This window comes from Melopsittacus undulatus, chromosome 17, assembly GCF_012275295.1.
Source record: "Melopsittacus undulatus isolate bMelUnd1 chromosome 17, bMelUnd1.mat.Z, whole genome shotgun sequence".
NCBI classification, from domain to species: Eukaryota; Metazoa; Chordata; class Aves; order Psittaciformes; family Psittaculidae; genus Melopsittacus; species Melopsittacus undulatus.
In genome coordinates, this window is record NC_047543.1 from 4740153 (window position 1) to 4752022 (window position 11870).

The following is an 11870-nucleotide window of genomic DNA, read 5'->3' on the forward strand; positions in this document are numbered from 1 at the left end:
TGTGAAACCAGCCCAGCTAAGGGGAGGCTCAGCTGGATGTGCTGGGGATTAAGGAAGCTGGAAAGGGGTACACTGGGAGGGAGAGGCTGGAACACCCCATCTGGCACTCAAGAGGGCTTGGGATCAAGTAAGAGGAGCCTCAAAAGCTCACTCCAGAGCTGGAAAAGAGAACACCCGGTGCAGTGGTTGTGCCTGGAATGGAACTGGGTCTCTTCCATCTCAAAGCAGGACCTAGATTTAAGGTCATCCTCCCTTTTTAACACCCACTGTCAAAACTTACCCTGTGACAACTCTGAGGAGCTCAAAGAGAATTGCCTCAAACCAAGAGCTGCCCACCTCCCTGTTGCTCTAAGGCACCCTTCAAGGAGGAAGAACCAAAGAGGGGAGGGACGTGGAGCCTTCAACTGGGATAGGAGGAAGCCAGTGATTTTCAGGAACACATAAATAAAGACCATAACTACACAGACTCACTCAAGCCACTCGAGTGATCTGCCAGTGTAGATTTGGGCACAGCACCATCCGGAGGACTCCACAGTTCCTTGGGGCTGATCCTTTCCAACTCGGGTGTATCCATTTGTACATAAACAGGCAGCTGCAGTTCCTTCCCAAGGACCTGTAAACTCTCCTATGTGTAACATTCATCACCTTTTATGAGCACAACCAATAAATTACAATGTCCAGGAAGCTCCTCCAGAGCCAGGCACAGTCCCCGTTTCTCTAGAACTCCCAGTCATCCACATCCAGCTGCTCCAGGTTGGATACCAGCCCAAAAATGCCACTGGGATCCTGCGGCCTCGTTCCTTCCAGGTTGGTGATTGGGGTAACAGGGCGCAGAAGTTCAGGGAGTGCTTCGGAAGCACGGCGCTTGATCTGCACAGGAGAGAACTGAGGTGCTCAGCTGCCTCCCCACACACCCTAGCACCAACACGGGTATAGGCAGAAGCAAGGCCCAGGTCACCTCAGTCTGGTCTCATTAAGGACCAGGTTAGGACTGTCCTGGCCCTGTGGGTGCCAAACTGTTCAGGTGTACAGGATGGGCAGGTTTCCATCCTCTGTTCAGGTGAGGACTTTGGGAACAACCCATCCACCTCCCAGGAGAACTGGAGGATCAAACTACACTACAATTACTCACCAAACTAACTGAATCCTTTCAGATCACAGGAAATTCAGCAACTTGACATCCCACATCCGCCCCCCAGTCCGGTTCAGTGACAGCAAAACAGCTACAGAAAAGCCACTGTTCTTTATCTGCCATTAAAGGAGTTCCTTACCTGCTTGAAAAAGGGGTGGTTCAGCAGAGTGCCAGCGCTCGGCCTGTGGAAGGCAGTGAGGATCAAGTAAGTAACAAGTGTTTAAACCTAGGGAGTGGGAGAAGAGAGCAGGGTCCTTCCTGCCTCTCTCATTTCTCAGCTATAGGAGGTTTCCCCTTTTGTAACCAGGAGCACTGTTTGTGTTCATTACAGAGGAAAATACAGTTGGTGCTCACCTCCCCTTGTCATCTCTGCTGGCTGAACAGCAGACATTGGCAGTGATGGAAACTGGCTAAAGAGCTTCCTAGGGACCAGAAAATCAAGTTGTGCAGTTTCTTTTCCTACCATGTAGTACCACTCTACCCCTCAAAGGCTGCAAAGTAGTTCTTCAGGTTGTCTTATAGACTCTTGAATCAGGAGCACTTAAAGTGCTCGAAGTATTAACACTGCTCTTGTTTTACAGGCTGGGACTGCTCCTCTCAATGTATGGAGCACATCCTCACACCACTCCAGCCACCTCAAACCACCTCTGCTGGCTCTCATGGTTTAAGCAGCCCTGGAACAGTGCAGGTCTGTGAAGCTGCTTTACCTGAAGTCAGGATTCCGCTGGAGGCACTGCTCCACAAAGTTATGGAAGCAGGTGGAGAAGGTCCGAAGATACGGGTGCAGGGTTGGCTCCCCATTGGCTGCTCTCACGTTGCTGACAGCCATGTTCTCACCCATCCCATAATTTGCACTCGAACGGGAGGTCTTCATGGTCAGCTCATCAGCAGGAATTGTGGTGGTGTCGAGCAAGCAGGGAACAGTTCCATTCAGCTTCTCCAAGAGCATCTGGAATAGATGGGACAGAAGCAACATCACATGCAGTAGGACTTCCCATTCAGACAACACCCTTGCGTCTTCACATCCCAGTACAGCAAAGCAGTTCCGTGTGCCAGGAAGAAGGATAAGGAACAGCTTTTAAACCTTACCTGAGTAGAAGGCATGTCTTTAAATGGTACATGGCCGTTCGCCAGCTCACAGGCTGTTATCCCGATGCTGTAGATGTCAGATTTTGCATCGTACCCCTGCAGATTCTAAATGGAAAGGAAAAGGCTCAGCCTTGTGAACTTACATGTGATTGCACTGCGATTCCCACAGATAATGGGATTCCCACAGCTAATGGGAATAATCTGGAGAGGTACCTACAGGAAAACTCTGTAGTAGTTAGATGAAACTAAATTCTACCCACTTGCCCTGAGCTCACCCCAAATCTGTTTGCTGCAGTCTCTCCCTTTTCCTTGCATTTGCACACCTCCCTCTGGAGGGGAAGGAAAGACAACGTCCTAACATGGATTTCCCAGCAACTGCCCCCCTTCTGACAGGAATATGGGTTTCCCCTTGCTGGGGGTCTCTGGGTTTAAGGTAAAAAAGGGGGGCAGCTCATCATGAGAAAAAGGAGCTTTTGTCATGTCCCCCCCTCCAAACATGCCACAAGCACTCAGGAAATCATTCAGGAATACTATGTACCACTAAAAACTAGTATTTTCCTTTTAACACACCTGCTGCAAGACTTCAGGGCTGAGCCAAGGCAGGACTTTGATGCTGTATTTGGGGAAGTCATGAACAACTTTGAGTCGCTGCCCATGGTTGATCATACTGAGGTTACTGCGCAGGCCAGAGAGGTAAACCTTCCCATCCACAGAGATCAGGATATGGCTGGCTTTGACACTCCTGGGAAAGAGTTAAAGCAGTCAGCTCCTCTGGCTTCAGGAGGGGTGTTCCTTACAGGAATATCATCCTTCCTTTCGAGGAAGGCTTAGTGCACAAGGGCAGGCACAGGTAACCTGGATTTGTTTTACAGTACATAATAGAAGTAGCAAGCACTAATAACCTACAACTTTCAGCATCTGAAATGTACAGAAGAGAGATGTGTAAGAGGAGAACTATGCCAAGACAGTGATTTAGAAAGAGATCGTTCTAGTACTAAACAGAAACTCAACCTAGGTGAGCACCCAGGGAAAGGCTAAAAGCTTATTTCACTGGACAGTACTTGGACTCCCTGAATGCTGCTCGAGACCACTTCTACAACCATTAACATGACTCTATTAATTCACTCTGCAGGACCCCAAAGAATGTTTCTGTGGCAAGGAGAAATGCAGGACTAAAGGTTACAGACCCAGGACCTTCCACAGTAACAGGGAAAATCCCTCCTACCACTGACAGTCTCAATTTGGAGACTATCAATAGTACCCAAACAGAGCCTCAACCTGTCAACATGAGATGCAGGGTGATTTTAGATACTCAGTTTATCATATAACAACCTTATATTTGGGATAAATTTGCTCTACAGTGACACTTTCATGCAGTTTAGTGAGATCAATGATGTAATTTCCCGTATCACTGACTTGCTTCAACAGCAAAGTAATACAGGCTTGGTAATGCATCACCCCACATCTCTTAACTATTCACTCTGCTCTAACAATGAGCAGTGCTTCTGAGATCTTCCAATAGAAGGAGAATGGATCCCCCCCTGTTTTTAAATACCTATGTACATAGCCCATATGGTGGATGTAGTCAAGTGCTTTCAATACGCCTTGGAGGATATATGCAATGGCCAGTTCACTCATCCCATCCATAAAATGGGTACAGATCAAATCTTTTGCAGAACCTAAAAAGAAACAAAACACCTCTTAAATGGTCAGAAAACAGCCCCAAGGATATGATGAACAGACAAAGGTAGTCCCTCTTCACCTACCATAGGCCATGAAAGATGTCACCACCCACAGCTCATTGTCAGCTATGAAAGTTGCTTTGTATGGCACGATGTTGGGGTGGTTGAAGAGCTTGGAAACATGAAGTTCCCCCTAAAATAAAGATATTTTAACTCCATTTAGTAAATGCAAAAATAAACACAGCATTGACAAGCACTGCTCTTGCTGTCTGTCCTCTCCCAGACTTGCATTATGGTATTCGTGGATTGGTGTTACCTGCAAGAATGTGACCATTTCATTTGTGCAGGCCTCCAAGTTCACTCTTCTGACTGTGACATACTCTCCTGTGGGTTTATACTTGGCCAGGTTCACAACCATCAAGTCTTCAAAGCCTCTGCCTGAAAGAGAAGGCATTAAAGCCTCAGCAATACTTCTCGAGACCACCTCCTGTCCTTGACCCTTAAATAATCTTTACACTCATTTACTGAAACTATTTTTTGCCTTGTGAAAAGGAGTATTCATTCCAAAGGATACTACTTTCCTTGGCACCTATCCCAGCCAGGGAAATTGTCCTAACCTGTAATATTACCCTGTCTTTCAAGTTCAGATCTGAGGTGTAATGAAATGATGAGGCTACAGCTCCACCAAGGACAAGGACAGGTTTCAGGAGTTCTGTTCCTCCAGCCCATGAGTAGTAACAGCATTACCTATGATAGTGAGCAACTCGTAACAGCTGCTGTCTGGCTGGAAGTTGCTCATGGTGTCCCTTTTAGGGGAAGGAGCTATCGACTCGGAGCTCGCCTCATTTGTCTGGGGAAAGAAACAAAGTCAGGTCAAGAGAAGTGAGGATCACACAATGGAAAAGTCATCTGCTCCTTAGATTACCACACACCTCAAAACAGTAAGACAGGACTGAATACGGAAGGAAATGTAACAGCTGTTCAAATCATTGTAAGCAGTTACTTATCCACTGAAATCCAGGAGATGCCTCATTTCAGAAGACCCAGACATCTGTGTTTAAAAAAGGTCACTATACAATTTCTTTAGGAACATTTAGATAAAGCCAATTATTATTCCCCAAGCCAGCTTCCAGTAACTACCTGTCTGCCATCAATTACAAGTTCCTGTGCTACCCTCCTGCTGCCTGAGCAAAGGCCAAAGGAAAGCTTGTTTACAGCTCTGCTCTGCACCGTGGCAGATGATTCCTGGCTGCAGGAACAGGCTTCTGCTCACTGGTGGTAAGAGTAGAACAGTAGAAGGGATGAAGCAACTGAGCGCAAGAGATGAAGATCACAGATGAAGAAGCACCAAATCAAAGAAAAACCAACTTCACTGCAAAGCATTAGTGCTTACAGGAGAAAAGCACAAAAGACCCCACACCACATGGGGTAGCAGCCTCCAAGCTGTCACCTTTCCTCACTACAGCTGACATCAAGCTGCCTTTTACATGCACATAAATCTTTCCAAGCAAGATTCTGCAAAGGACAAACCTCAATGTTCTTGCAAGTTCCATTATCACTTCTAACTCCCTCAAATTCCCAAAGTCACAGGAAGAGCATCCTAATGGAGATCCAAATTTATTCAGTGCCTAAAATCAGATTTAGTTCTCTCCAATTTCCAGCACATTAACTCCTCCTGACATTTGCAACTCCAGCTCATTTTTTCCACCTCATTCTTCCTCAACTGCAGATGCCCTTTATCAGACCTTTTCTCATGGTACATGAAGCAGAAAAGCTTGTGCATTTCCCTACAGTGACGGCAAATGCTCTTTTTTCCATCACTGAAAGATGAAAACAACACAGCTGAAAGACAAGGAACTTGCTGTTCTACACTTGGTCGAGGGTAAATGGAGTGTGATGAGCACAGACATCAATTTCCCATACACTGCCTTTGTGTCCCCAGACATACTTTGGGAGTAAAATAGCAGTCACACCTCCCAAGTTCCACCCTTTCAACTGACCTTGCACAGCAACATTTTACCCCCTTCTGCCTACCTTTAAATGGGTATTTTTCAGTTAAGGGATTTCTGAACAGTGCTATTGTGCCATTTCAGCTCCAGTGCAGCAACTCAGTCCTGTTCCAGGGTAGTTAACCCCAGAGACCTCAGCAGTCCCAAATCCTTTATTCTAGCTCTAATGCTACACAAATGCTGTTCCTTGGCTGAGAATAGGCAGCAGCGACTTTCCATTCAGGATTTTAAACTTGTGTTAAAGCAGCCTGTCAATTCTGATCTCAATTGTAGCATTCATTACTTCTTCCAGCAATTCCTGTCAACAGCAAGATTGCCAGGAGAGACACACAGGCAGATGGAAACCTCTGAGGCAGAAAGGCACCACCAAGGAAGTGAAAGCAGGAGGCTCTGCTAAGCAGTGTTATGGAGAGGTGACAGCTGGTGAAACATGGAGCAGTATGTAAGTGGCTTCCTTTAGTAAAGTCCATTCTAGATACAGCATAAGCCAACAAAACAGATGCAAAATAACTTAAATTCAGTATTATTAATGGTGCAATTTCAGCAGTAATGGAAAAATACCATAAACTCCCTTTTAAAGTGCCTTCCAGTACCTCAGAGGTCATCACTCACCTCTCTTCATGCTAGCAGTGATCAAGAACCGAGAGTTAATGCAAAAGGAGCTCTACCAGCAATTTACCAACATCATTCAAGAGTTTAAAAACACACAAAACAAGTTAAACTGAAACGTCATTTATGACATACTGCAAAAAAGCTCTTTAGTGGTTTCACACAGGACAACTTTTGGTGTATGGTCAAAAGCAAAAGCAGCTGCAAAATGAAGTCATGTATGAGTAGCTTTATGGCATGACCTTCATTAAGGGCTTTCCAGCTTGTTGATCTGATTTTAATTTGAGATAGATTGAAGGAAATTAATCTTTGAAAGCCATCTCCTGTTCTAAATGCCATAAGACAATCAATTAGGTGATGCTAGCAAGGATCTGCATTTGCCAAATGCCCTTCATCTGAGTTAGGAACAGGGAACGTTGGTTTTGTTCCGCTGCCTTCCTCTCCATCTCCCTCATTCCCTCACTTCCAGCCTAAAACTCTTTCTCCCACCCCTCTTCCCAAATGCTTCACCTTTTTCTCTAGGCCTGCTGGAAAAAGTAAGTTTTTATTTAGAGTAAAAGTTAAATGAGAGTCAGCAATACCACTTCAAAAGTGTCCAAACCCCAGGTGAATACCTGAACTAAAGCAGAACAGATGCTAATCAAAATTTGCTTCCAGCTCATATGTGTAATGCTCAGCAATTTGATACAAGGTGAGAATTTACTTGACTTTACACAAAACACTCCATATCCGTCTCACATTTTCTGCTTGCTTTGTGCTAGCAAATGACAGCCACTGGCACAAAGATCAATTATAAACAGCTTGAACTGACAGAATCAAATCCTACTTAATTTGTGTTTGTAATTAGCTTAAACTAGAGCAACACCTGCACACAGAAGTGTTTCAATATAGTGTGGGGAGCTGGGAAATCATTTAGACAAATCCATTCAATCAGAAGTTGTGTTATTCCATGAGCATTGCTCATTATGAACTAAACTGTGTGTGATCAGGGCCTGCGGAACACAAAGCATCCAGGTGAAGATTCCACCTGCCTTTTTGACCAAACATTCCATGTCTGCTGATGATTTTAGTTTTTAAGGGGCAAAACTCTCTCTTTGTGCATGGAACTGGCTCTGAAGACAAGCAGACAACAGGAGGTAAAGTCACCCTCAAACTTGCATGATATTTGGTTTTGATGTCAGAGCCTCTGGTGTGGCTGCACTACAGGGAACAGAAAGGAATTCAGGATCATTGTGTTCAGAAGGGAACACTGGCTTTGAAAGGCCAACCAACTTCCTTGGGCCTAGGTTTCGGAAGCATAAAATCATGGAACTATACAATGGCTTGGGTTGGAAGGAACCCCTTCCACTGGAGCAGCTGCTCCAAGCCCCTGTGTCCAACCTGGCCTTGAGCACTGCCAGGGATGGGGCAGCCACAGCTTCTCTGGGCACCCTGTGCCAGCGCCTCAGCACCCTCACAGGGAACAGCTTCTGCCTAAGAGCTCAGCTCAGTCTCCCCTCTCTTGGGCAGGTTCAAGCCATTCCCCTTGGCCTGTCCCTACAGGCCCTTGTCCCAAGCCCCTCTCCAGCTTTCCTGCAGCCCCTTTAGGCACTGGAGCTGCTCTCAGGTCTCCTCTTCAGGAGCCTTCTCCAGGCTGATCCAGCCCAGCTCTCTCAGCCTGGCTCCAGAGCAGAGCTGTTCCAGCCCTCACAGCACCTCTGTTGCTTCCTCTGGATTTACTTCAACACAGAAGTCCCATAAATTAACCTCTTCCTTTTACTCTAAAACAGAGAGCTATGCTTTTCGGGGGGGTGAGGGTAGGGGAACGATGACACCAATACAAATCCAAGAGATTAAAAGCTTTGACCTGTCGCATACAATTGGAAAACCACACACCAAAATCTCCACTCCAGGGTGAAACCTGTTTCCACACTTGTAGAACTAAATATAGAGATGAGATATTTAACTAAGAGAAAAAGAAAAGAACAAAACTCAAACTTCCACAAGGAATAATCTCCATGCAATGAACCACAGCACCACAGCCTGCAAAAGTCACTTACTTTTCTCCGAGAGTCACCCGGAGGCTGCTCTGGAGTAAAGAAATTAATTGTTCACTATGTGTTCAACAGGTATCCATTCAAAATACAGCTGGAAAAGTGAGTAGAGAACCCTGCATGCTACTTGTTGATCCCAAATATATGGGGGGGATGTTGAACAGAGACATTTAATTCACACATAAGATGCAGCACTGAAAATCATAGAATCAACTAGGTTGGAAAAGACCTTTAAGAATCAAATTATAGTACAAGTATGGAAATTAAAGGAATTCCAATAGAGCTACTGTTCATATACCCAACATATATGTGACAATCTTTTTATTATACCTCTAAACACATTCAAAAAGTACATATCTGCTTTGCTTAAATACAGAAGAACTATCCAGAGTTTATTTAAACTAGTGAAAATTCTTCCACTCCACCTGGAAGCTCAAGATCGAGACACCTTCCCTATGCTCTGATCTCCTTCCATGGCACCAATTCTGCAGCCTAGTTGGCAGTTTGGTTCCTTATGCACAAAGCAGAACAGGAACCTACCAGCTCTTCTGTGGGCACACTGGGAAGCTGTCATAGAATCACAGAATAGTTAGGGTTGGAAAGGACCTTAAGATCATCAAATTCCAACCCCTTGCCATGTCATCAGTTTCAAAATCCATTTTTACTCTGAAAATGATAATTAACATTCCCAACCCCCAAATCTGTCTTTGGCATAGGGAAAGGTTGTATTGGTTATGTTAAGAAACACAGAATGCAGGGTCTGAAAACAGTGCTGCCACCCACAAGAAGCTGGATCTTGACACTTCAATATTAACTTTATGTGCTTCCCCTGCTTGAATAAGCAGATCTGGTGCTACAAGGAGAGTTATTCATTATTCTACTGTTAATATGCATATTTACAATGACATTAACAGACCTTGCAGCCAAAATACTTCTAACAATGTCACTTAATGAGAGGAAAACTTACCTCCAAACAGTTCAAACTCTCTTAAGCCCTCAACAATGAACTTTTCAGACACCCACCGCTGAAAGAAGAAAAGCCAAAGCAGTTCATCAGTTAATCCATAGAGAAACAAGTTTCTTTTCCACCTCCCCAACAAAAGAGAAGAGAATCATAATACTTCAAGGATTCTACTGTGGTCTCAAACCACCACATCAGAGTTCCAGCCTTACTTTAGATAAGGATATTCTCTTCTTGTGCCACTGCAATGGCATGCACCCAATAACTAACAACTACTGCTCTGACCAACATGCACTTGCAACAACAGGTAACATCATTTATAATGCTCAAACAAGAACCCTTGTACATGCACACGCAGCAAAAATACGAAGCACCCTGCAACTGGCTTGTATAGCCAAATAGAAGCTGGTTGGTTTAAACAAGATGTAAGAAATGCTTCAACTATTGACAAGGTGATATCTTAGAGAACTGAAGGGTTTTTGGCTATGTATCTATTGACTGAATGCAAAATTAGAAGAGAAATATGTTAGTTGTTTTTCTCCCGAATTCATGCTTTATTTGGCATCAAGTATTAAATCGTGCAGAGGAATCTCTATTCACCTCTGTGATTCAAAGAGGAATAGATACACACATAAACATAACACACCAAAGACGGGCTTGCAGAGTACTGATCATGCAGCATTAAATAAGCAATTGCAAACACTGCCATGTTAGAGGCTGTTTAGTTGGTAACATAACTGGTCAGTGCTAGGGAAGCCAGTCCTAGAAAGCACCACCAAGTCTTGGGGGGACAACGACTCAAATCTTGTCTCTACCACCACCATTTCAAGGCATTTTCTCACATGAAACTTCCTCGCTTAAAGCCGCAGAATTAAACAAAGCTATTGTGTGTAGTTAAGGGTTTAGTTTAGGGTGAAAACCACAAGCTGCGGGTGGGGGACACAGCGAGGGGGTAACCCCTTAAAGCAAGGCAGGAAGCAACCAGCACCGCCGCACTTTCTCCTCACGACAGCGCCCGTTAAACCCCCTCACACTGTGTGGAAGCAATAAACCCTTCAGCACATGGGGTTTATAACCGGCCCGTTCGAAGGTGCTTTCCAGGAGGGCAGCCCCGCACAAGGCTCTCCCGACACGCCACAGGGAAGCTGGAAGAGGTTCAACACTCACCCTAATCCGCTCGGGTTTACTTACAAGAAAAGACATGGACTCCGCGTTACCGTTAGCACACGCAGCTCGGGAAACGACGGGCAAACCTGCGGGTACAACACCGGGTCAGCCCGGAACCCCCCCACAGAGCCCCACCGGAGGGCGGACAAGGCCCGGGGCCCACAGCGGCCTCCTCCCGGTGCCCCCCTCACCTCACCCGCGCCTCAAGCTGCGGCCGCCGCTCCACCGGCAGGGTGACGCCGCGCGTGTGACGTCAGCACGCCGGCGCGAGCGTGACGTCCCCTCGCCGAGCCGGGGGGGGGGGAGAGGGGAAGGAGAAGAGGCCGGCGCCATGTTGGCTGCCTCAGGGAGGTGATGGAGGATGGAGCACCTTTAGCGCAGGTGGTAAAGCTGCTATGGCTGCCGATCCTGTGGTGTTTAATAGCTTAATTAGTGGTGTTAATGAGGGGATCGACGGCACCCGCGGTAAATTTGGCTGGGAGAGTTGATCTGCAGAGGGATCTGGACCGATGGGCTGTAGCAATGGTGTCAGATTCAGCAAGGCAAAGGACCTGCGCTCAACACAACCCCCTGCGACGTCCCAGGCTTAGGGAGAGAGTGGCTGGAAACTGCTCATGGAAAAGACCTGGGGGTGCAGCCAAGAAGCCACCAGCATCCTGGGCTGTACCAGCACCAGTGTGGCAGCAGGGCAGTGGTTGTGCCCCTGCACTGGGCACTGGGGAGGCTGCACCTCAAATCCTGTGCTCAGCTCTGGGCCCCTCACTGCAAGAGAGACCTTGAGGGGCTGGATGGGGCCAGAGAAGGGAATGGAGCTGGTGCAGGGCCTGGAGCACAAGGGTGATGGGGAAGGGCTGAGGGAGCTGGGGGGTTCAGATGGAGAAGAGAAGGCTCAGGGGGGACCTGATGGCTCCATCCAAGTGCCTGCAGGAGGATGGAGCCAGGAGGGGCTGGGCTCTGCTCCCAAGGAACAAGGGATGGGACAAGAGGAAACGGCCTCAAGCTGCACCAGGGCAGGTTTAGATGGAGCTGAGGAACAATTCCTGCCCCACAGGGTGCTCAGGCATTGGAACAGGCTGCCCAGGGCAGGGCTGCAGGCACCGGCCCTGCAAGGGTTCACACCCCTCAGTGCCATGGGTTAGGGGTGGCCTGGGCACTGCTGGGAATGGTTGGACTGGATTGCTATTAAGG

The 11870-nt window shown here is 46.7% G+C and overlaps 1 protein-coding gene across 5 annotated transcripts; it reads right to left on the reverse strand.

The window, feature by feature from the left end:
• Positions 1-646: 646 nt before the first annotated feature.
• On the reverse strand, positions 647-10921 carry STRADA (STE20 related adaptor alpha). 5 transcript variants are annotated; one of them, XM_005141626.3, is made up of 13 exons: positions 10874-10921; positions 10683-10768; positions 9522-9579; positions 8561-8589; positions 4651-4753; positions 4220-4341; positions 3988-4096; positions 3777-3900; positions 2792-2963; positions 2222-2326; positions 1840-2081; positions 1272-1314; positions 647-870 (listed from the first exon to the last, which is right to left on the reverse strand). In XM_005141626.3, the coding sequence occupies exons 2-13, from the start codon at positions 10716-10718 to the stop codon at positions 718-720; spliced, it is 1296 nt and encodes a 431-aa protein (XP_005141683.1). In that variant the 5' UTR covers positions 10719-10768; positions 10874-10921; the 3' UTR covers positions 647-717. The 5 variants fall into 5 exon arrangements, with proteins under 5 accessions (XP_005141683.1, XP_030898269.1, XP_030898270.1 ...); XM_031042409.2 differs by lacking the exon at positions 8561-8589 and having other exon boundaries at positions 10707-10768; positions 10879-10921; XM_031042410.2 differs by lacking the exon at positions 8561-8589 and having other exon boundaries at positions 10879-10921.
• Between the last annotated feature and the right edge of the window lie 949 nt (positions 10922-11870).

Coding starts and splice junctions, on each gene's coding strand:
- STRADA (XM_005141626.3), bottom strand. CDS start 10,718: ATGTCTTTTCTTGTAAGTAAACCCGAGCGGATTAGG. Junction 4,342..4,650: donor CGAGTTGCTCACTATCATAG/GTAATGCTGTTA, acceptor CTTCTCTTTCAG/GCAGAGGCTTTGAAGACTTG. Junction 871..1,271: donor ACCACCCCTTTTTCAAGCAG/GTAAGGAACTCC, acceptor TCTCCTGTGCAG/ATCAAGCGCCGTGCTTCCGA.